The sequence below is a fragment of the Bufo bufo genome, chromosome 1, assembly GCF_905171765.1.
Source record: "Bufo bufo chromosome 1, aBufBuf1.1, whole genome shotgun sequence".
Classification (NCBI taxonomy): Eukaryota; Metazoa; Chordata; class Amphibia; order Anura; family Bufonidae; genus Bufo; species Bufo bufo.
Window position 1 is genome coordinate 396677769 of NC_053389.1, and position 25603 is coordinate 396703371.

Genomic DNA, 25603 nt, shown 5'->3' on the forward strand with positions numbered 1-25603 from the left:
GTAGGCCACAGTGATCACAGGAGTGCCAGTACCTTCTCAAACAGCTGATCGGAGGGGGTCCTGGGTGTCCAACCCCCACCGCTCACATACTACCAGAGGATAGGTCATCAGTATAATAATCTCAGAAAACTCTTTTAATTTATGGTCAGGGCTAGGAAAGTAGTCGGCGTACGCAGAGAACCCTGCCCTGAACATAGTGGCTGGATTGTGCCGGGAGCCACGGGCGTGGGTACACCAAGAAAAAGGGGGCAAAAACAACAGTTAGGTGCAACACTTTATTATAATGATTACAAAGCCAAGGGACAAAAGGCTCGAGAAATCTCTAATTGAGGATTGGGTATATATCTGGTGAAACAGGAGGACCGCCAGCGCCCGATGGACCGAATGACATGAGCTGGCACCTGATGCCGGGATGCTACTGAAGCCGCCCCTATGCGGAAAGAATGCCCCGATATTACCTTGGGGTCATAACCTAGGCCCTTGGCAAGAGTACGGATGTAGGAAATGAAATGCGAGGTGTTGAGAGGTTTGCCTGCGTATGGCAGGAGCGGGCTGTCTGGCGGTGAAGCCTGGATGTGTGAAAGTAATTGATGAAGCACCTGAACTGGGCACCAGTTGTTCGAGGTTGGGTAGAATTTGACCTCTGTGGGGGAACCGGTCTGATTAGTTTTGGTGGAAGGTAGAAGAAGGGTATAATGGCCAATTCCCCATGACAAATGTTGTTTCAAAGGAAAGCCTTGACCGTTTGGGCCAGCTAAAACTTCCCCAGGCCTAAGGAACCCATAAAAACTGAGGTACATGGCAGCTTTCAGGATCAGGCTAGTGGAGGGCCCAAAAGGATTACCATCTAAAGACAAGGAGAGGAGAGTTTTCTAAACAACTCGCTAGACACTGGTTGCCTACGGCTCACGGACCCCTTACCCTCCTTTTGAATACCTCGGAGGGTGGCTTTGATGGCCTGAATGGAGAAAATGGACCTGCTGTGTGGGTTAGACAGCATAAAGTGATGTTGTAGACCGGCTAAATAAAGTTTGATAGTATTATGTGATAGAGACAGTTGTGAGTGACAATAAGCTAGGAAAGCCATGATATAGGAGGTTTCGGTATGATGACCCCTCGGATGGATCTTGGAGAATTTATCAAATGCTCTCAAACCGGCCTGATAATTCCTTGCCTTATTGCGTGACAGAGATTTCTTAACCAGATTCTTGGCCTCGTCTATGAAGGGAATCTAGTCCAGAATGAGTGCGCTGAATCGAGGAACTGGCGTGCCTGACTGATCCGTGTCGGGCATTTCCTGAAAAAAAAAAAGAAAATTAAAACGGGAAAGAGCATCCGCGGCCCTATTCTGCTCGCCTGAAATGTGAACACATCGCATATGAAAGTTGTGGCGGAGGGACAGCCAAACCAATTTGCGCAACAAGGCCATGATCTTGGAGGACTGGGCCCTGCCTTTGTTGACAATGTCCACCAGGGTCTGACTATCTGTAACGAAGGTCACAGACACGTTAGACCAATGGTGACCCCAAACCTGAGCTGCCTCCACGACTGGATACAGTTCCAGAAGGGGAGAGGATTTGAGTGCTGCTGAATCTGAGGCTAATCCGGCAGCCAGCCAGTGAGACCTGAAAATGGCGGCGAACCCGAAGGAACCCGCGGCGTCAGAAAACACAATGGGGGAAGAGGAGTCCCATTGTGGAATGAACAAAGAAATACCGTTCCAATCGGAGAGAAAACTGTTCCACATAACTAGGTCAGCAATGGCCTGGCTGTCCAGATGGACGACGGAATTCTGCTCTGGGGCAGAGGGCAAAAGACGTAACAACCTGGAGAGAAAAGCCCTGTCCTGCGGCATAATTCTGGTAGCGTCCCCAGCAAGGATTGCAGCTCCACCTTGGTCAGAGAATGGGACCAAACCGCCTGGGAGATGGCTGAGCGGATCCTGAGCAATTTCTCGCTGGGGAGGCTAGCCTCCATCTTAATGGTATCTAAGATGATGCCCAGGAAGGTGACCCTGGTAGCCGGGCCCTCAGTCTTAGCGACAGCCACAGGAACCTGAAGATGGAAAAATATGTCCAGGAGCGTGTGGGGAATGGATGGGACCTGCCTGGGCCTTTCAACGAGAAGAAAGTGGTCCAAGTAGTGGACGACCATTGATAAACCGCCGTGATGGATGAGAATCCAATGCAGGGCTTTGGCAAGTTGTTCAAAAAGCCAAGGGCTGCTCTTAGGCCCAAAAGTGAGCCGGTTGGCAAAGTAGAATTTATTCGCCCACTTGATACCATAATACTTCCAAAGCTGCGGATGGATTGGAAGCAACTTGAAAGCATCGGCGATATCTACTTTGGCCAACCAAGCCCCGACACCTGCTTGCAGAATGTACTGAATAGCCTCATCGACTGAAGAATATTGCATTGAATATTCCTCAGAGGGAATAAGCGAGTTGAGACTGGGGATGGAAGACATATGAGGTGCGGAGAGGTCATAGATGAGACGCTTTTTATTAGAGGATTGCTTTGTGACAAGGCCAATGGGATTGATACGCCAAGACTGGAAAGGAATCTCTGAAAATAGACCAATAACGAACCCCTTGTCACCCTCCGATTGGATGACCTCAGGGTCACTGGAGGCGGATAGAAAATTGGGGCCTACCCAGCAGCCCTGGGGAAGCGTGATGAGACCGGTATGGAAACCTTCTCTGAACCCATCCAACAAGAAGGTGATAAAAGGTCGGTCGGGGTGGTCCCGCAGAAATGCAGCCAGTAATTCCAAATTGATGTCGGCTAGTCAGGAATCCTTGGCTGCCTTCTTGGGACAGGAGGGACAGGGATGGGCCCAAAAACACAGAGAACAGATATGAAGCGCTCGGCAAGCATTGAAGGCACAGCCTTTAGCATTGAAATTATTGCATACCTGGCTACTAACCAGGTACACAATTGGCCTGCCCAGCTTATCCAGGGAAGATGAAGACCTAGAGGACCCGGAAGGACCTGGCGTGGACACTGACTGTGGGGCATGCACCGGGTTAGGGCACCACTCAGAAGAATGGAAAATAGACTGGCAAATGTCACAAAGAGGGGCCTTGAGACCCGCAAAGTGTCGACAAAACAGCTCCATATCCAAATCTGCCCAGTTTGACATGAACTGAAACTGGTTTAGGGCAGCATCTCTAACCCGACTTACCTGGGAGCGCCTCGGAAATTGCCTAAACGATATGTAGGAGAAGAGAACAATTACTGCCCAATCTAAGGAAGGAATAAAGCAACATCAGAACGGACCCAGAACACATAACAACCCTGGGCGATCCAGGAACATTGATACCCTGGGCGATCCAGGAACATTGACACTGACACCCTGGGCGATCCAGGAGACACTGACACCCTGGGCGATCCAGGAGACACTGACACCCTGGGCGATCCAGGAGACACTGACACCCTGGGCGATCCAGGAGACACTGACACCCTGGGCGATCCAGGAGACACTGACACCCTGGGCGATCCAGGAACATTGACATCCTGGGCGACCCAGGAGACACTGACACCCCGGGTGAGCCAGGAGACACTGACACCCCGGGTGAGCCAGGAGACACTGACACCCAGGGTGAGCCAGGAGACACTGACACCCAGGGTGAGTCAGGAGACACTGACACCCAGGGTGAGCCAGGAGACACTGACACCCAGGGTGAGCCAGGAGACACTGACACCCCGGGTGAGCCAGGAGACACTGACACCCCGGGTGAGCCAGGAGACACTGACACCCCAGGGTGAGCCAGGAGACACTGACACCCCAGGGTGAGCCAGGAGACACTGACACCCCGGGTGAGCCAGGAGACACTGACACCCCGGGTGAGCCAGGAGACACTGACACCCCAGGGTGAGCCAGGAGACACTGACACCCCGGGTGAGCCAGGAGACACTGACACCCAGGGCGACCCAGAGGACACTGACAACCCGGGAGGACCAAGAGACAGGGGCTGAGTGAGAAGGAAAACAAAGCGACACTAATGCGCTGTGAAGCACATGTGCTGCCAGAGGGAGACAGCTGAAAACCCACAGTGAGGAAACCTTGCATCAGGTGAACCTAAAACCGCACGAGCAGATGACCCTAGCAAGCTGGATGAGGGCATAACTGAAAATCTGTGCCCCCCTAAATCAAACCAAGACCCCCACCTGCAGCACAGCCACAGGGCAGAGTGCTTGTATGACTCTGCTTACCCCCTTACCAGCCTGCTAATAGTGGAAACCAGAAAGCCTGTCACCACGTCCCATGTTAAGAAAAGAAAAATCGCATACTGACCCAACGTGTGACAGAGGCAGGCAACTTAACTGTGATGCCGCTCCCCAGACCCCGCCGCCTGTACCTTAGGATAAATGCGAGCGGCTTATGCTAGGGGAGTCTGCACCCTATATCACAAGGTGCCGGAATCCAAGCCGGGCGTGAGGCTCAGCTAGAGCGGCGCCAGCTGAGCCCCGATTACCTGGTAGGCTGACTTACGGCAATCCGGACCTCCGTAGCACGCGTGCGCAGAAACGACAGGAAGCCAAATTCGACAGGAAGAGGAAGGAGCGCGATTTCCAGCAAGTGATGCGTGAGGATCGGGCGCCTGGCTGACCGCTAGCGAGGAGAATAAGTAGCCAGACGCTCCGCCCACAAATACAGGCTGGTACCAGCCTTACCCATTTGTGTTTTTATAACAGTATACTGATATGCTTGCTTAAAGAGGACCTTTCACCCATTATGACAATGTGAACTAAGTATACATACATGGAGAGCGACGCCCGGGGATCTCACTGCACTTACCATTATCCCTGGGCGCCGATCCGTTCTCCCGTTATGCCCTCCGGTATCTTCGCTCACTAAGTTATGGTAGGCGGAGATTTCAGTCACTAAGTTATGGTAGGCGGAGTCAGCCCTTGTTCTGCTGTAGGGCTGGCCAATCGCAGCGCAGAGCTCACAGCCTGGGAGGTTCCTTTCTCCCAGGCTGTGAGCTCTGCAATGGGATTGGCCAGCGCTACAGCAGAACAAGGGCAGACTCCGCCTACCATAACTTTGTGAACAAAGATACCGGAGGGCATAGCGGGAGAACGGAGCGGCGCCCGGGGATAATAGTAAGTGCAGTGAGATCCCTGGGCGCCGCTCTCCATGTCTGTATACTTAGTTCACATTGTCATAATGGGTGAAAGGTCCTCTTTAAGTATGCCAATATTTTGTGCCTGTGCCTGGAAATATGCACATTCAGATGTTAAGGAATACCACTGATATGCCTAAACAAGATGCGGCCCTAGGGATCTATTTCATGTTTCAGACAGTCCCCATAGTGACACTAGAAATGAATCACTGGGGTTTGCGATTATGACTACAAGCGGGTCCTGCAACCTTATACAGTGCTATGATCAGTCTTGAGATGGTTAACTGCCAGATTTATGCAGGTACAGTAGCAGTGCCTGCACAATCACGGAGCGGAGGATAGGAGTGGTAATAGCTCTGGCTGTCACACTCACGGTGGCTTTACTCACACAATCGCACCCTAGGGCCTTGCAGTGACAGGAGGATGCACCTTTTCTTCCTTTGGGTCACACCTGGTTCTGGGGCTCCTTGCTTGATGGTGGTTGGGGTGCCCATGATTTTAACCTGTTGGGGACACATGACGTACCGATACGTCATGATGCCTTGGTACTTAAGGACACATGACGTACCGGTACATCATGTGTATTTACGATCACCGCCGCATCGCGCGCGGTGATTGGAACAGAGTGCCTGCTGAAATCATTCGGCAGGCACTCTGTGACAATGCCGAGAGGGGTTCTGTGCCCTTCCCCCCATATCGGCGATCGCAGCAAACAGCAGGTCAATTCAGGTGACCCTATAACCCGGAATAGGATGGCGATTGGTGGTGTGATAATACACCTCCAATCACCATCCCTAGATCCTGTGATGGTGTCAGGCTGTACTGGAGTGGTGACGTCCTCTACCAGAACCCACTTTACAGTATGGTCATGACATGCTCCCGTTTTGAGGCCATTTTGCCTGCATTTTGGGAGGCCTATGTACCTGGAAGGGAGGTCGTGGTTGATGAGTCTCTCATTACTTTCAAGAGGAGACTCATTTTCCGCCAGTATGTTCCCTCTAAGTGGGCGAGGTATGGCGTGAAGCTGTGCAAACTTTGTGAGAGTACCTCAGGGTACACTTACAAGTTTCGTGTGTACAAGGGGCGAGATTCCCGTATTCAACCCCCAGACAATCGGCTAAAAACAAAAACAAAAAACTGACTCTTAGACTATGGAGATACAAAAATGTTTTTTTTTTTTTGTTTAAAAAAGAAGGATATAGTGTAAAACCTAAATAAATTTTAAAAAGTAGACATTTTAGGTATCGCCGTGTCCATAAGAATCTGCTCTATAAAAATTCCCCATGACCTAACCCTCAGATGAACACTGTCAAAAAAATTAAATAAAAACGGTGCAAAAACAGCTATTTTTTGGCAAATTTTCTATTTTAATCCATTTTTTTTTCAGTAACAAAGCAAGGGTTAACAGCCAAACAAAACTCAATATTTATTACCCTGATTCTGAAGCTTACAGAAACACCCCATATGTGGTCGTAAACTGCTGTATGACCAAACGGCAGGGCGCAGAAGGAAAGGAACGCCATATGGTTTCTGGAAGGCAGATTTTGATGGCCTTTTTTTTTGGCACCATGTCCCATTTGAAGAACCCCTGATGCACCCCTAGAGCAGAAACTCTATAAAAGTGACCCCAAGAAACTACACCCCTTAAGGTATTCAAAACTGATTTTACAAACTTTATTAACCCTTTAGGTGTTCCTCAACAGTTTATGGCAAATGGAGATGAAATTTCAGAATTTCTATTTTTGGTAACCTTGCCTCACAAAAATGTAATAGAGCAACCAAAAATCATATGTACCCTAAAAATAGTCCCAACAAAACTGCCACCTTATCCCGTAGTTTCCAAAATGGGGTCACTTTTATGGAGTTTCTACTCTAGGGGTGCATCAGGGGGGCTTCAAATGGGACATGGTGTAAATAAACCAGTCCAGCAAAATCTGCCTTCCAAAAGAAACACGGCGCTCCTTTCCCTCTACGCCCTGCCGTGTGCCAGTATAGTAGTTTACGACCACATATGGGGTGTTTCTGGAAACTACAGAACCAGGGCAATAAATATTGAGTTTTGTTTGGCTGTTAACCCTTGCTTTGTTACTGGAAAAAATGGATTCAAATTGAAAATTTACAAAAAAAAATCTAAATTCTGAAATTTTATCTCCATTTGCCATTAACTCTTGTGGAACACCTAAAGGGTTAACGGCATTTGTAAAAATCCGTTATGAATACCTTGAGGGGTGTAGTTTCTAGAACAGGGGCATTTTTGGGTGGTTTCTATTATGTAAGCCTCACAAAGTGACTTCAGACCTGAACTGGTCCTTTTGGGTTTTTGAAAATTTCTGAAATATTTCAAGATTTGCTTCTAAACTTCTAAGCCTTGTAACATCCCCCAAAAATAAAATGTCATTCCCAAAATCATCCAAACATGAAGTAGACATATGGGGAATGTAAAGTAATAACTATTTTTGGAGGTATTACTATATTATAGAAGTAGAGAAATTGAAACTTGGAAATTTGCAAATTTTTCAAAATTTTGGGTAAATTTGGTATTTTTTTTATAAATAAAAATGATTTTTTTTGCGTGCAGTTTTACCAGTGTCATGAAGTACAATATGTGACGAAAAAACTATCTCAGAATGGCCTGGATAAGTAAAAGCGTTTTAAAGTCATTCACACATAAAGTGACACTGGTCAGATTTGCAAAAATGGCCTGGTCCTTAAGGTGAAATCTGGCTGTGTCCTTAAGGGGTTAAAAGGGTTGTCTCACTTTAGCAAATGGCATTCATTATATAGAGGAAGTTAATACAAGCCATTTACTAATGTATGACCCATATTGCTTCCTTTGCTGGTTGGATTAAGTTTTTCATCACATTATACACTGCTCATTTCGATGGTTATGACCACCCTGCAATCCATCAGTGGTGGTCGTGCACACTATAGGAAAAAGCACTAGCCTGTGTGCGCTCCCACAGTCCAGGCAACCAGAAAGGCTGGTGCTTTTTCCTATAGTGTGCAAGCACGGCCACCACTGATGGATTGCAGGGTTTTTGTAACCATTGATACGAGAAGTGTATAATGTGATGGAAAAATTAATGAAGCCAGCACATTAACAATATATTAGTAAGTGGCTTGTATTGACTTTCTCTACATGATGAATGCCACTTGCTGAAGTGAGACAACCCCTTTTATTGTCTGTATTGCCAGCGTATGGTGTAGGAGTCAGATAATCAGGCCAAAAGTAGAATAACCTCTCTCTTTACTAAGTGCAGAATGAGAGTTGTAATATATCCAACTATAACAGTCACAGTTCCAACTATACACAGTGTAATTCTCTCTCAGATCGAGGTGTATGGATTTAGGCAAGGGTGGGAGTTATAGCCCTCTTTGTACACTTGCTAAATCTTGCTAAAGTCTCTCTCAGTATAATCTATGACGGCCAATAGTACTCTTGCGATAATGGCTGTAATGTCCACTGTGGGATACAGGGTTTTGTGTTTTGAGGGCACATCTGGCCATTAAATGTCCAGGTGTGAAGGGTGTCTTAATGGTTTCCTCCACTACAGCAAAGTTAGAATGGCCATAGTAGCAGGTTAACGTCTTGATTCCATTGCTTAGCCATGCAGATTCCAAGTTCTCCAATTCTCTCTCATTATGTTGACCTTGCAGTAAAACACAAAGATTTGTTAGTCTCTGGATCTTGAGGCCCAAGGAGAAGGAGCATATGTTACTGCTTCCTTCCTTCAATAAACTCTTCCTAGAACTATCTTAGCTGGGTGCAGATCTTGGATCCCCACCCAGCCTCTTGCAAAGGGTTGAACTAGGAGTATGAACCCATCCATGCATCCATACACAGCTATGCTATGTATAAAACATTGCAATGACAACACATGACAAAGTTGCATTACATAACATTAAATAACAAAACTATTTGCAAATACCCCTTGCTCCGGGGTACTGCATTTAAAAAAACTCAAACAGTTGAGTTAACAAGAGAAAGACTGCACATAGTTATTGGACATAATTATGTAAAGGGGAAAGGCAAGAGTGACTACATTTTGTTATGATACAATTATATTATACACCAAAAATTCAGGATCCTCATGTCTCATTTATATAATAATAGCTGTGCCCCTTGTGCTCAACTTTAGTCCAAAAATGTGCTCTGCTCCCACTTAAACTTATTTAAAATGCTCGCTCACAATGCTTGGATTGGCAACTTTCTTACTATTTCCAACCACCCCATGTGTAAAGAAATTTCTGGCTGCACACAGGCTGTTCCAACCTCACAGCCGCCTCCTCCATACCGCTCCATGCTAACAGTGATAAAAATATGAAATACCATTTCCATAGTAATGGTCCAAAGCCCCAATTATTTATTTTTTCCAGATCTATTTTTCAAACAGGTTGCAGCAAGTAATGATGAAATTGATAATCTGTTATTCATGATGAGGAAGGCGTTTCTTGGATTATTAACACTCTCAGTGCCAGAGGATGATTGTTGTTGGCAAGAGTAATACGTGAAAAACCTAGATTTACAAGCAGGATTCATTTTCTGGAAAAGCATAGCATGCACGTTTACATCTATGCAAGGAGTTCAGTTTCCAGATTATAATGTCAAAACAATGTCATTTTGAAACCGTAACCATGTAAAAGTTGGGTTACCATTTGCAAAATAGAATTTAAAGGCATCCTATTCATGGACTATCTTTAGGATAGGCCATCAATATTTGACCAGCAGGGGTCCAAAACTCTTCCCCCACGATCCTCTGTCCCAAAGTAGCTCTGACTTTGAAAATAGGTGCCGAACCTAAACAGTTTCTGGTGCCAGAACAACTCTGAAATAGCTAATTGGCATGGTGTTGGACCCGGATCAGTTATTGATGACTTATCCCAAGGATAGGCTATCAATAGTAAAATCTTGGACTACCTCTTTAAACATAGACAAAGGTCAATTAACACATAGATAGCGACATTATTACAATAGTTACTGATATGAATGCAGCAACACTGTCTTTCCACCCCTTTTTCCAATTTTTTATTCAATGGATCACATCATTGTCCCATCACTAGGTCCACGTTCATACTATTCTGAAGGTTGCCTAATCATGGCATAAAAAATATTTTGTAGCATCTGATGATAAAAATATCCAACTAGTTTAAAAGCCATGTTCATCTTTGTAGCTAAAAGGGTTGAGTATATTATGCAGGCATATAGACATATTAATCCCACTGGGAAGATTACCAGGAAACTAATCCAGTATTATAAACAAATTCCCGTTTTAAGTCATCCCATCACCATTGTTAAAACTAAACATTTATTTAAAATTTAAAATAGAATAACTCCACAAATAGGATTAAAATTACGAGTCAACCACTCGGTTTAAGGCACAGTTAGATGCTGCAAGGAGCAGGTGATTGTCAGGAAGGAAGCGTTCCTTCAGGTCAAATCGGCTGCTCGTTAAAAGGAGGTGAGGCAACGAATTTACATGTAGCGATCACCTTACAGTATGAGGATGAGTGATAGCTGCCATCACTCGTCCCCATACAAAATTATTGTTCCTGGCAGCAGAGTCCTGTTTTGAAAGCATGATCTCCTGCCAGGGAACGATAATGGAGTATACCTTACTGGATATTATATTAATAGGTTGAATGTTACTGTAATATTGCAAGCACACTCCTGCTGACTGTACATTCACTTTACTATTATTAATATTATTAATTATTTTTTCCTCATCTATATGTCAGTGTACTGATAAATACGTGTGGGTTTCCATTCAATTTATGCCAGAGGCACTACAGTAAGGCCCCTTTCACACGGGCGAGTATTCCGCGCGGATGCGATGCGTGAGTTGAACGCATTGCACCCGCACTGAATCCCGACCCATTCATTTCTATGGGGCTGTGCACATGAGCGGTGATTTTCACGCATCACTTGTGCGTTGCGTGAAAAATCGCAGCATGCTCTATATTGTGCATTTTTCACGTAACGCAGGCCCTATAGAAGTGAATGGGGTTGCGTGAAAATTGCAAGCATCCGCAAGCAAGTGCGGATGCGGTGCGATTTTCACTCACGGTTGCTAGGAGACGATCAGGATGGAGACCCGATCATTATTATTTCCCCTTATAACATGGTTATAAGGGAAAATAATAGCATTCTGAATACAGAATGCATAGTACAATAGCGCTGGAGGGGTTAAAAAAATAAAATAAAAAATTTAACTCACCTTAGTCCACTTGATCACGCAGCCCGGCATCTCCTTCTGTCTCCTTCTTTGCTGATTGTAGGAAGAGGACCTGTGGTGACGTCACTCCGGTCATCACATGATCTTTTACCATGGTGATGGACCATGTGATGACCGGAGTGACGTCACCACAGGTCCTGTTCCTACAATCAGCAAAGAAGGCGACAGAAGAGAAGCCAGGCTGCGCGATCAAGGAGAGTTAAATTATATTTTTATTTTTTTTAACCCCTCCAGCGTTATTTTACTATGCATTCTGTATTCAGAATGTTATTATTTTCCCTTATAACCATGTTATAAGGGAAAATAATACAATCTACAGAACACCGATCCCAAGCCCGAACTTCTGTGAAGAAGTTCGGGTTTGGGTACCAAACATGCGCGATTTTTCTCACGCGAGTGCAAAACGCATTACAATGTTTTGCACTTGCGCGGAAAAATTGCGCGTGTTCCCGCAACGCACCCGCACATTTTCCCGCAACGCCCGTGTGAAAGGGGCCTAAGGTTTGTGCTAGCCATAGTGCTCCCAGAGGCAATTTGGGTATGTGATGGGTTGGGTATGTGTTGGCCCCTTTCACTCCAGCGTGACGGATTGGCCCCGGATGCGTTCATGGTGCGTTCAGTGAAACTCGCACCATTGCATTTTGATGCGTTTTTCATGCGTGTGATAAAAAAAAACGGAAGGTTTACAAACAACATCTCTTAGCAACCATCAGTAAAAAACACATTGCATCCGCACTTGCTTGCGGATACAATGCGTTTTTCACTGAAGCCTCATTCACTTCTATAGGGCCAGGGCTGCGTGCAAAACGCAGAATATAGAACATGCTGCGATTTTCACAGATGTGTGAAAAAAAACGCTCATGTACTCAGACCCATTGAAATTAATGGGTCAGGATTTAGTGCGGGTGTTATGCGTTCATGTCACGGATTGCACCTGACGTGAACGCATAGCACCCGCACTGAATCCTGACCCATTTATTTTAATGGGTCTGAGTACATGAGCGTGTGAAAGGGGCCTTAGAGGGTCCCAATTACGCCACATTAACAGTTATTAGATTATTCTCCCTAAAGCATACAGCTCAAAAATAAATTATCACATGATGTACCCATTGCCTTCCCTTTTATCTGGTAATAGTACCTCCCTTCAAAAAGAAAATAATTGGATACGCGTCACATTTTTCATCCATATTTTGCAAGCAGAAAATATGCAAGGTATTATAATAGCAGTGAATGAGACTTTACCATATCTCATCCACATGCTGGAGAGAAAAAAAATCCACAGCAACATCCATGACAAATCTGTAACTCATGCAGATTTTGCCACAAATTCTTCCACAGCTGAATCTTTTTGCTCATTTTATGTCTTGTGTAGATGTACCCTTGGGGTATGTTCAGATGCAATGTGATTTATATTTGCTGTGAAATACATGGTGACCCTGAGATTTCTGCTGCACATTTGCCTGTGGATTATCTCACTCAATGAGTTATTCTGCGACAGACAACTGCCATGGTTTCCTCACCAAAAAGGGACATGTCGTAGATTTCCAATCTAAGCTTACAATAAATCAGTGGCCGTATGAAGATTTGCCACACAAGGATTTTGTATAGAATAGCAAAACTAAATACTGTCTCAAAACAAACAAGGACCAATAAAAACGTAAGGCTTTGTAATTCATGATGGATGATTTTATTTTTATATTTTATTCTTTAATCATATTAGATTTATTCACTTGTATGACAAGGACATTTTACACAAAACCTGAATGCAGTACATACCATTATAATACTGATTGCCTAGAGTCCTATTGTTTTGGACTCCATATATAACGCACACATGATATTTTATTCCCACAAACACAGCACTGTATTTGTTACATTACAATATGGTTGTTTTTTTTATCTTGTTTATATGAAGAAAGCAGCTAGTTGCCCCTTTTTGTTAATTCTCTCTCCCCTCCAAAATACAGCTGGTCATACACTTTAAGGGTTCATTCACACCTCCGCATCCGCTCTGCAATTTTGCCATATATGAAATACAGGCATTGTCTCAAAGTATTTAGGCAAAATATGAAATGTCTGTTATTTCAGTCTTTTTTATACTTTGCCTAAGCGTTGCATATAATGCCTAGGCCAGTGGTGGGCAAAATTTTTGTCAACTGAGCCAAATATCGCCAAAACCACGATTGAAATTTCTTTTGAGAGCCACATTTTTAAAACCTAAAATATTGCGTCAACAGTACCAGTGCGGACTATTAGGGCTCATGCACACGACCGTGTGCCCGCCGTTGCCATATTGCAGGCCGCATACGGCGGGTCCGCAATACACGGGCACTGGCCGTGTGCAGCCCGCATCAAGGACCCATTCACTTCAATGGGTCCAGGATCCAGGATATGAGTGCTACAGAGTGCTTCCGTGGTGCTTCTGGCTGTGCCTCCGCACCGCAAAAAAGTAGCGCATGCACTAATTTTTTGCGGTGCGGAGGCACAGCCAGAAGCACACTGTAGCACTCATATCCCGGATCCTGGACCCATTGAAGTGAATGGGTCCATGATGCGGGCTGCACGCGGCCGTGTGCAGGCCGCATCATGGACCCATTCACTTCAGGATGCGATACTTTTTTGCGGTGCGGGCAGTCGGATGCGGATCGCGAACCCCATTCAAGTGAATGGGTCCGCAATCCTCATGCAGCTGCCCCATGGTCTGTGTCCGTGCATTGCGGACCGCTATTTGGGGTCCGCAGCACAGGCACGGCACCCTTACATTCGTGGGCATGAGCCCAGAGTGTGTTTTTACATACTTTTATATGTACTTTCTTTTATTTGGATCTTGATTATTATTTCATTTTATCTTTATCATTTTTTACTTTTATTAAACTTGTCTGCAGATGTGGATGTAATGTGGATGACGCACTTACGGGGGATATCTGTGGAGGGCACATATATAGCATAAGGGGGGATATCTGTGGATGACACATATATAGCATAAGATGCTATATAAGTGCCCTCCACAGATATCCCCCATAAGTGCCCTCCACAGATATCCCCCATAAGTGCCCTCCACAGATATCCCCCATAAGTGCCCTCCACAGATATCCCCCATAAGTGCCCTCCACAGATATCCCCCATAAGTGCCCTCCACAGATATCCCCCATAAGTGCCCTCCACAGATATCCCCCATAAGTGCCCTCCACAGATATCCCCCATAAGTGCCCTCCACAGATATCCCCCATAAGTGCCCTCCACAGATATCCCCCATAAGTGCCCTCCACAGATATCCCCCATAAGTGCCCTCCACAGATATCCCCATAAGTGCCCTCCACAGATATCCCCCATAAGTGCCCTCCACAGATATCCCCCATAAGTGCCCTCCACAGATATCCCCCATAAGTGCCCTCCACAGATATCCCCCATAAGTGCCCTCCACAGATATCCCCCATAAGTGCCCTCCACAGATATCCCCCATAAGTGCCCTCCACAGATATCCCCCATAAGTGCCCTCCACAGATATCCCCCATAAGTGCCCTCCACAGATATCCCCCATAAGTGCCCTCCACAGATATCCCCCATAAGTGCCCTCCACAGATATCCCCCATAAGTGCCCTCCACAGATATCCCCCATAAGTGCCCTCCAGTAAGTAAAGTAATGTATTAGTGGGGGGAAGGGAGGAGGCAGGGACACTTGCGGCGGGGCCGGTGCAGTGCCCGGCGCTGTGCACACACCGGGGGAAGCTCCTACCTTTCTGCTGCAGGACATTTCGCTCCTCCTGGACCTGAGCGGCGGCCTCTTCACCACTCCTCACATGGCCGGTGTTCTGCTGAAAGTCCGCCGCTGCCCGCCCTTCTGCTGCTGTGCGCAGCGTGACATCTCACCCTCCGTCATGCGCCTCCTGCCCCGCCTGCCTGCTTCATTCATAAAGTGGAAGGAGCAGACAAACGGGGCAGGAGGCGCATGACAGACATTTTGCAAGTTTGAGCGGCGCAATATGGCTGCGCGGCCGCCCACCCGCCCGCCCGCACCAAAGAGCCGCATTCAAGGATAAAAAGAGCCGCTTGTGGCTCGCGAGCCGCACTTTGCCGACCACTGGCCTAGGCAATATATAGAATGACAAGTACTCTTTAGGCAAAGTATCAAATGTTAATAAGTATAAAATGTTAAACATGAAAGAAAGAAATGCTAAATAAACTATACTTGATTTTATAAAATAGCCGTAGAAGGGGAGATGCCACACAGTGGTGAAAATGGCCTTGTCCCAACTTTTTGGGGATTTTTTGACACCATGAAATTCTGATTCAACATATTTTTCCCATTTTTCCCATTTTCTCAGTTTAAACTTTTGTTCCGTGATCTATGTTCTATTCTGAATAAAATATTAGAAGTTGGCACCTCCACATCATTGCATTCAGTTTTTATTCACGATTTGTATAGTGTCCCAACTTTTTTGGAATCCGGTTTGTACATAGGACTACTGGTGACAAATTAAAATTTTAGTTGCCAAATTTAAAATACATAGGATTATAATAAAAAAGACTTAGAGGAGAAGATGAGACGCAGGTCACAGTAGTGAGCCAGCTCTACATATAGGGGAAATACAGCACCACAAACCTCTTATATCCAGTGACATTTCCTGTCATGTAGACCTTCTCTTTCTCGTCTCTACAGAGTTTGTTACAGAGACACGTTAGATTTATCATAATTGGGGTCATTTATCAAACTGGTGTAAAGTAGAACTGGCTTAGTTGCCCATAGTAACCAATGAGATTCCACATTTCATTTTCCAACGGAGCTGTCAAAAATGTAAGGTGGAAGCTGCTATGGGCAACTAAGCCAGTTTTTCTTTACACCCAGTTTGATAAATTATCCCAAAGGTCCCTATAGTGTCTACAGCAGTTATAATGTCCCCTACAGTGCCCCCAGTAATATTAACACCCTATATTTTGCTCCAGGTAATAATGCCTGTATAGTGTCCCCAAAAAATAATGTCCCCTAATAACAATGCACATACTGGCCCCATACAGTAATTTCCTCTATGCTGCCCCATATAATAATGTCCCTCACACTGCCCCATATAGTCATTTCCCCCACTTCCCCCATGATTAAATTGCCCCCACACTGCCCTCCCATGAAATAATTTGCCCCCACACTGCCCTCCCATGAAATAATTTGCCCCCACACTGCCCTCCCATGAAATAATTTGCCCCCACACTGCCCCCCATAAAAGTAATTTGCCCCATGGAGTAATTTGCCCCCACACTGTTCTACATGAAGTAATTTGCCCCCACACTGCCCCCCATTAAATAATTTACCTCCACACTGCCCCCTATGAATTAATTTGCCCCATGTAATAATCTGCCCCCAATAAAGTGATTTGCCCCATGTAATAATCTGCCCCCAGACTGCCCCCCCGAAGTGATTTGCCCCCATACTGCCTCCATGTCCTCCTCTGGTTGGCACACGCAGAAAAAAAAAAAAACACTAAAAGCTAATACTTACCTGTGTCCGGGATGGTGAGGCACGCATGGTGCACACGCATGCAATCTTCATTGTCCTGCGTCCTGTCATCACGCCTGCGTCGGGATTATACTACCACATAGGCCTCAGGCCTACTAGGCCTGAAGCCTATGACGGTGATCGGTGGCGGGGCAGGGAACTATGCGCTTCCTTGCCCCACCGCAGTATGTGGGTGTTTGGGTCGGCATTGGGCCCCCCCCCAGCGATACCGGGCCCGGGGCTGCCGACCCGAACTCCCCTATTTTAGTCCGGCACTGCACTTAATTGTCTTTCTCACACAAGAGCACTCCATAGTTTGGCACTTGTTCTTGCACAGATGAAATGCAAATGTCCTCAAACTACACTTTTTGTTATAAAACAGCTGAAGTACAGAACTTTCCTACTTTTACTGGAAAAAAAAAAAGAGAAAAAGTGACCAGTATTGTCTTCACTTGTGTTATGAGGCCATAGCTGTATGGGGGTGACTTTATATTGCTGTGTGATTTTATGGCACTGTTGCTGTCGAACAAACCTCTGGAAGGGAGAATGTTAAACTATGCCGGTTTGCCTTTAGGCATTATATAGAATGCTCAGTGACAACAATGACCCCTGAAATGGAGTATTTTATACTGTGCAGGTTTGCCTTTAGGTTTTATATAGAATGCCTAAGAAATGTGTGAAATATTTAGCGATTCATACTTTGCCTGAGTACTTTAGATGTTGTATAAAATGCCTAGGCATTTTATCCAATGTCTAATTTCAAACATTGCCTATAACATATAGTGACATACAAAAACTTGGGTACCTCTAGTCACAATTAGTGCTGTGAACAGTTCAGCAAGTTCAAGATGAAATGATCTCTAAAAGGCATCAAGTTCTTCAACTTCTTTAACTGTTTACAGAAACCGTAATTTTGACCCAAACTTTTGCATAGCATTGTATATAACCTGAACACACACTGCAAAGATTAAAAACCTAATATCGGCTTACCTTTTTCAGTCTGATAGTAATATAATTTGTGTGACATCAATAGATGTCAGACTCCCGCCAACCTAAAGCTGCCTATACAGATTTGTGCAGTCGACAGCTCTCTCTCTCTATTCCCTCCCGGGTTCCTAATACACATATGTGTATTCTACATTGAGAGAGGAGAAGGCTGCTGCCAGATTAATCTGACAACAGTTTAGCTCCTAGAAGAACAAAAGGATCAAGCAAACATTAATTTCGCCTGATCCTTGTTTCCCCCAACATCATCTGTCGGGGAGATTGTGGAGCTCCCCACATACAGTGTGTTGGCCGAACTCTCCGTTCTTGGCAGGTCCTCTCCGTTCTTGGCAAGTCTAATGTGTATGGCCAGTTTAACATTGATGTCCTATCTTGAGGATAGGCCATTAATATTCTGAAGGCAGAAAACCCCTTTAAGACTGGAGGTGAATACAGAGTAGACTGCACACAAGTAGATGGACTAATGTAAACAATGAAAAGATCACAGTGAAACTCATTTAGGAATGAAGGTGAATATAAACAAGGTGAATTTTATAAAAATCTATTATCCAAGAATACAGAAACAATATTTGGGATGGTCAACCTCTTCCATTCTAGAAGGATTTTAAAGCTAGGTCATATTGATCAAGATGTACAGCAGTAGCACAGCATCAGTTTTCTGCAAATATTTCATATGTCTACTTTCCTTTTGTATATCTTGTAGGGCAGTAAAAACACTTAAAATAGTAAAAAAAAAGACTAGCAGATTCTTTTCCAATCTATATTTTCAAACAATATTCAAAAGTAGGGGACAGATGGAAGAAATTACTGCAGGATCAGACTACACAGTTGATTTACTGTGGAGACTCAACAATCTGTATAATAAAATATTTGCAAAATTGCTTCATATTTTATAAACATTGGGACAATTAAAAATTGGTTACAAAAGGTGGATGTAGTGTTTTACATGTTCTGCTTTTTGCTATGATTTTATGATTTAAAGTGATCTTAACCCTTTCTCCTGAATGTATTTTGCACCTTTTTGATTTTTCAATCAATAGAACTATATGAGCTTACTTTTTATGGGACAAGTTGTAGTTTTTAAAGCCACCATTTTGGGGTATATATAGTCATTGATTAATTTTTATTAACTCCTTTTGAAGAGGAAATAGGAAAAAAAACAATAGCGCCATTGACTTTTTAAATTTTTTGAAATTCATTTTGCAACATAAATAGCATGATAATGTTACTCTCTGGGTCAGTATTATTACAACATATATATTATTAGTTTTTTAAAAGTTTTACTACTTTTGCAGGGGGCAACTTGTAGATTTCATCTGTATCATTTTGGGGAACATTTTTAATGTTATCCTTTTTTTTTTTGTTTGATTTCATTTTAAGAATTTTTTTTATTTTTTTTTACCATTTATTAGTCCCAGAAGGGGACGTTGACTTGCGATTCTCTGATTGCTTCCATAATACACTGTACTGCTTATGTAGTACACTGTATTATGCTGTCACAAAAATACTGACAGAAAAACTATTGGGTCTTGCATGTATAGACACTGGCACCCCATGATCTCATTTGTGGTGGTGCCAATGCCTGACAATGACAAAGGGAGCCCTGTCCCTCTTAAACCACTTTGATGCCACAGTTGATATTGACTGTGTCATCTAAGAGGTTAAAACAGTGAGGTTCGATGCTTTAGAGCAGGAGTCCAGCTATCATGATAGGGCTGAGCTCCTGTTCCCTGCTGCATGGGAGACCAGTGCAGCCCTTACACTAGTCTGCCATAAAAAGGTGGCAAACTAGAATGAGAGCCATTAATGGCCACTGTAAATAGTGTATTGGTGGTTATTATGAGGTTAAAGATTACAGATGAGCTAATCGAATCCCACGAAGTAGAATTTGATCCGAATATCTAGAAGCCGAATTTCCTAGTGCTTCGTTCAGGATTTATCCTGAAATAGCATAAAAAACTAAAAATATTCAAACTTACCGCCTCAATTTGCTCGCGACGGGCCGCCAGCCTCCATCTTGCTTGAAGATCTCGGCCGAAATCTTGTGCGGCGCGAGATTACATCATCACGCCAGCTGGCGTGATGACGTAAGCTCGCGCCGCAGGGTATTTGGTCCGAGATCTTCAAGCAAGATGGCGGCAGCCGGCCCGTCACGAGCAAATGGAGACGGTAAGTTTGATGTAATCGTTTTTTTACTGTTAATTTTACACAGTTTTTAAACTCAGATGCCGCAATCATGTATGAACGCGGCATATGAGGAGTACAATGATGAGGGCGGCGCTCCCTGTCTTTGCACCCGCTACTTACCAAAAAAAAGCACTTTGTGACAAAGTGATTTTTTTTTTTTAATTCGGCGAAGCAGCCGAAACGAATTTTGAAGAAATTCGCTCATCTCTGTTAAATATAATTATAAATCTGCGAAATGATCAACTATAAATAATATATCACTCATTATAGATAAATAAATTCACGTTGATAAATACATTTTCTCTCTCTATGTTTGGAACATGTAAATGGCTGTGCTGTGACTTGCCCCTGTAATGGTGTATTGGTGCTACAGTCTTACTAATTTTGCTAAAAAGGTTTTATTTTTCAATTGTAAACTTGACAAAAATTTGGTATAGGGAATGTCGCTTCCAATTACCTCTGCCAATCTAGCTAAAGGATCAGCTCCCTTAGCTATACAAGTGCAGCCATACCTAGTGTATGCACTGTAGTTCCTATGTAACTATGGATATACCTGCATACCTGAGTAGAACAGGTAGATTTTTTTGATGATGAATATGTTCATGTGAATACTTATGTACTATGCAGATACACTCATGCATACTTCTGGGTCATTCTATGTGAGCCCATTCAGCTTCAAGGTATCATGATAGTTTCCATTTGCTAAGTTTACACCCTAGTTATAGTGTTCTATAATGCATTAATCCACTGTTTATACCCTCTATGAAGGTTTCCAAAAATGGACAGTGATTATAGCCTACAATAATATAGTATAATTACCTATACGTATCTAGTATTTTTAATTTTTGAGTTGTTTGTTTTCACAGTCAGTAGTATATCTCAAAGCCCTTGGCCCAGATGCATTGGTGGAACTTGGGTTTTGCTTTTTTTTTCCAACATGGTCAAAAAGGACGGGCTTATTTAAAAGAGGTTAGGCTTTGTGGGAAGGGGCATGACCTAAGATGCACCAAAGTTCTTTCTCAAAGTAAGCCAACTAATAGTTGATATAGAGTCAGAGCAAAGTGTCTGCCGTTGTGATAAATCTGGTGCAGGTCTAGACAGCCTGTCTAAAGGTCTTTTTACATGGACTGTTATTCAGGCTGATTATCGGAAATGAGCATTTATAGAAATGTTTGTTCCCGGTAATTTACCTGTGTAAAAAGTGCCAGTGATCTCGCAAAGAACAAGAAAACACTTGTTCATCTGGTGCTCCTGTTGATCTGCCATCACCAAAAATCATTGTTTCTGTGCTGTCTAAACAGTGATCAATGATTCTCTGAGGGCAAGCAATCGCTGTATTCATCACTTGTCACCATACAGCGGAGGTAATTGCTGAATAGAAACCTAGTGCTCATCTCTGCTGATGATCAGGCAATGATCAGGAATGTTTACTTTATTCCTGATAATTGCCTATCCATCCATGTAAAATAACCTTTAGTTGACTCCATTGATAGGATTAGTAAATCTGGGCCCTTGTCTTTCACTGGTATCTGTAATTGTTAATTCCTCAAAATTGACCACTTCATCAAGAATCATCTCCCTGGAATATAGTTAGAATGTAACTTCTGCCTCCTGGACTTCAATGCATTTTGTATAACACTAGGGTTTATAAGCACTTCTCTTTTATACCTTACTTTGGTCTTTGAACACTATGCAATTATTTACAGCAATACCACATATAGCAAGTAACCATAGTCACTGGGAGGTGTCTAGTCACTAGACACTGGCAATGGAAGGAACAGGATGGCTTTTTGGCCGTAATGAGTCCGCGATCCACGCTTGCTTGTCCCATTCTTCTTAATGCCGACAAACCAATTGAGCTCAGCATATTTCTTTGACTTGTATGTATTGTAGCTATTCTCTTCTACAGTCTCCAGAAACAGGCATTCCTCATTCTGCGTCATCTTAAAAAAACAATAATAACCCCAGTTTATTGCTTGTGGGAAAACTAAACTTTGGTGTTATATTTAGAGAACTTGGACAGGATTGCTGTGTTAGAGCTACATTCTGGCTAAGCAAATTATTGCTGTTGGTCAGGACTTGAAACCAAAGCTACCCTGGACTTCCTGCTGCGGCACTGTCTGGGATTTATTTAAAATCTGCTCTTTTTGCATTTTTTGTTCACTGTAGTGTAGTGTTTTACCACTAATAGAACTACTTCTGACATCTTATGGTTCTTTCACTGTCATATTTACATGCTCTGAGGGAGGAAGAGAAAAACTTAATAGGGGGAATTCTACAAAAATGGAAACATCTGAAGCAGATATTAAAATGGAGCAAGTATTCAACTGTATACACTTTTCTGCTAATTTTCATTCAGGTTAACTGTTACTCAATAAAAAATAAACGTACTGCTATAGAACACTGTTAACTGCCTGAAAGGTACGTTAAAAGCATCTTTATTGATTCAATTATTCAAATTCGGTAATCAGGCTAGTGGTGTGAACAGGAGCGTAGGATATACACTCACCTAAAGAATTTTTAGGAACACCTGTTCTATTTCTCATTAATGCAATTATCTAGTCAGCCAATCACATGGCAGTTGCTTCAATGCATTTAGGGGTGTGGTCCTGGTCAAGACAATCTCCTGAACTCCAAACTGAATGTCAGAATGGGAAAGAAAGGTGATTTAAGCTATTTTGAGCGTGGCATGGTTGTTGGTGCCAGACGGGCCGGTCTGAGTATTTCACAATCTGCTCAGTTACTGGAATTTTCACGCACAACCATTTCTAGGGTTTACAAAGAATGGCGTGAAAAGGGAAAAACATCCAGTATGCGGCAGTCCTGTGGGCAAAAATGCCTTGTGGATGCTAGAGGTCAGAGGAGAATGGGCCGACTGATTCAAGCTGATAGAAGAGCAACGTTGACTGAAATAACCACTCGTTACAACCGAGGTATGCAGCAAAGCATTTGTGAAGCCACAACACGCACAACCTTGAGGCGGATGGGCTACAACGGCAGAAGACCCCACCGGGTACCACTCATCTCCACTACAAATAGGAAAAAGAGGCTACAATTTGCACGAGCTCACCAAAATTGGACTGTTGAAGACTGGAAAAATGTTGCCTGGTCTGATGAGTCTCGATTTCTGTTGAGACATTCAAATGGTAGAGTCCCAATTTGGCGTAAACAGAATGAGAACATGTATCCATCATGCCTTGTTACCACTGTGCAGGCTGGTGGTGGTGGTGTAGTGGTGTGGGGGATGTTTTCTGGGCACACTTTAGGCCCCTTAGTGCCAATTGGGCATCGTTTAAATGCCACGGGCTACCTGAGCATTGTTTCTGACCATGTCCATCCCTTCATGACCACCATGTACCCATCCTCTGATGGCTACTTCCAGCAGGATAATGCACCATGTCACAAAGCTCAAATCATTTCAAATTGGTTTCTTGAACATGACAATGAGTTCACTGTACTAAAATGGCCCCCACAGTCACCAGATCTCAACCCAATAGAGCATCTTTGGGATGTGGTGGAACGGGAGCTTCGTGCCCTGGATGTGCATCCCTCAAATCTCCATCAACTGCAGGATGCTATCCTATCAATATGGGCCAACATTTCTAAAGAATGCTATCAGCACCTTGTTGAATCAATGCCACGTAGAATTAAGGCAGTTCTGAAGGTAAAAGGGGGTCCAACACCGTATTAGTATGGTGTTCCTAATAATTCTTTAGGTGAGTGTATATATATTTATTTACCTCCTGTGTTCACACCACCAAAAATAGCGTCTCCCTATTAGATTGTGGGAGCTGTAGAGCCCATAGGATTAGTGAGGTAGCAAAGTCCTTGTTTTGAGTGGACCACCCCTCAACTCACATGGCGGCTCTACATATATCATAAGTCAATTAACACTGAACATGTGTAGGTGCACTGTATTTGCTCGACGAGTTTCCCAGCCGATATTTGTCGGCGTTTCTTCAGGAGCAAAACATACTGACGGTCTAGTTCAGATATTGCGCTACAACACTCTGGTGGTGAGTGTGTAGCAATAGCGCCAGCTTCTCTATATTGTGCATAGGGCTGCCTAATATATATTACTACTACACTCTAACAATGAGTGTGCAGCAATGAAACCAGCCTATCTATACAGTTTATAAGAACGCTGACTTAGCACTTGAGGGCCGGAGGCTTGAATGTGCTGCACGCACGCTATTAGAGGCGTGCAGCGTGATACAACTGAATATACTAAGTCAGCGTTCCCAGAGCAGAGAACTTGGTCTTGAAGAAGGAGCAAGCGCCATTGGCAGCCAGCCAGCCACAGCCCAGTCTGACTCTGCCAGCGCCAGGGAAGGCCGGCGGCCCGTCACCCACAGAAGGCAGCCAGCCAAGTTCCACTGACTTCCAAGTTACAGTTACTGTCTGGTAGGTTGGTTATATTGTTGTTAATTAAACTGGATCGGATCCATGATCCATCCATTCCCAGTTTCCCATTCACTCACTTAGTCCCAGGCACCATCTCACCCATCCGGGCCGTCCCAGTGTACTACTAGCCCACCCTGCGGCCCTGGTTCTGTTTGTGTTTGGAGTCAGTTGGACTGGAGAAATGTGCATTTTGGGGGGGGGGGGGGGGGGCAGTTACTGGTAGGTTGGTTGATTAAACTGGATCGGATCCATCCCAAGCACCATATCACCCGTGCCAGTGTATTAGCCCGCCCTGGTTCTGTTTGGAGTCAGTTGGACTGGAGAAATGTGCATTTGGGGGGGCAGTTACTGGTAGGTTGGTTGATTAAACTGGATCGGATCCATCCCAGACACCATCTCATCCATCCCAGTGCCAGGAGTGTACTAGCCCGCCCTGATGCATTTGGGAAGGGGGGGGGGGGGGGGGAGATGTGCTGCTGCCAAGTGACGTTAAAGTCAGCAAGTGTCATGTGGGGGGGCCCCTTATTGTTTTCCGCCCCAGGGCCCCATTTCACCTAGAACCGGCCATGTGTGGGAGTTGAAGTTTTACAACAGCTGGAGGGCAGCAGTTTGAGGATGCCTGGTCTAGAGGGACAGACTGTATACTCTCTACTGTCTCTACTACTTTGCAACACATTGTCTGGATTAAAGTGAGCACTGACAGATCTGTGGGAAAACACACAGTTTCAAACATTTCTTAAAATCTGTAAGCATCACCAACAAGATTTAGTCAGTAATTAAGCAGCACAAACATAGGTATTATGGTGCCAAACATAGCAATTGCTATGGGACCCTTTATCCCTCAGACATAAGACGGAGTTTGTAAAGGCAATAGACTATTGTAGGGCGTGTGGGAAATTGGACACAGTCCCCTATTCAGGTCTACTATGGAGGCCCATAGCCACCCTCTGTGCATAATTATTTTGTGCTATTTTTTCTATTATTTCTGTTCTGTGAGACTGCATTATCTGTGTACTATCATGTATCATCACTATGATGTTTTCGATACGGTGATGTCACACAGTACTATGTGCATTATTACATAGAAACATAGAATGTGTCGGCAGATAAGAACCATTTGGCCCATCTAGTCTGCCCAATATACTGAATACTATGAAT

General features: G+C 44.2%; 1 protein-coding gene across 3 annotated transcripts in view; it reads right to left on the reverse strand.

The window, feature by feature from the left end:
- Positions 1 to 1123: 1123 nt before the first annotated feature.
- The window catches only part of FGF1 (fibroblast growth factor 1), a 249978-nt gene continuing 225498 nt past the window's right edge, over positions 1124 to 25603 (reverse strand). For 2 of the 3 annotated variants that reach the window (XM_040405997.1, XM_040405990.1), the window contains exon 4: positions 20903 to 21984. In XM_040405997.1, the coding sequence (XP_040261931.1) occupies positions 21790 to 21984 (195 nt within the window). In that variant the 3' untranslated portion in view covers positions 20903 to 21789. Of the gene's footprint in view, positions 1298 to 20902; positions 21985 to 25603 lie in introns of those variants that run through there. The other variant, XM_040406005.1, reaches the window with a different exon arrangement.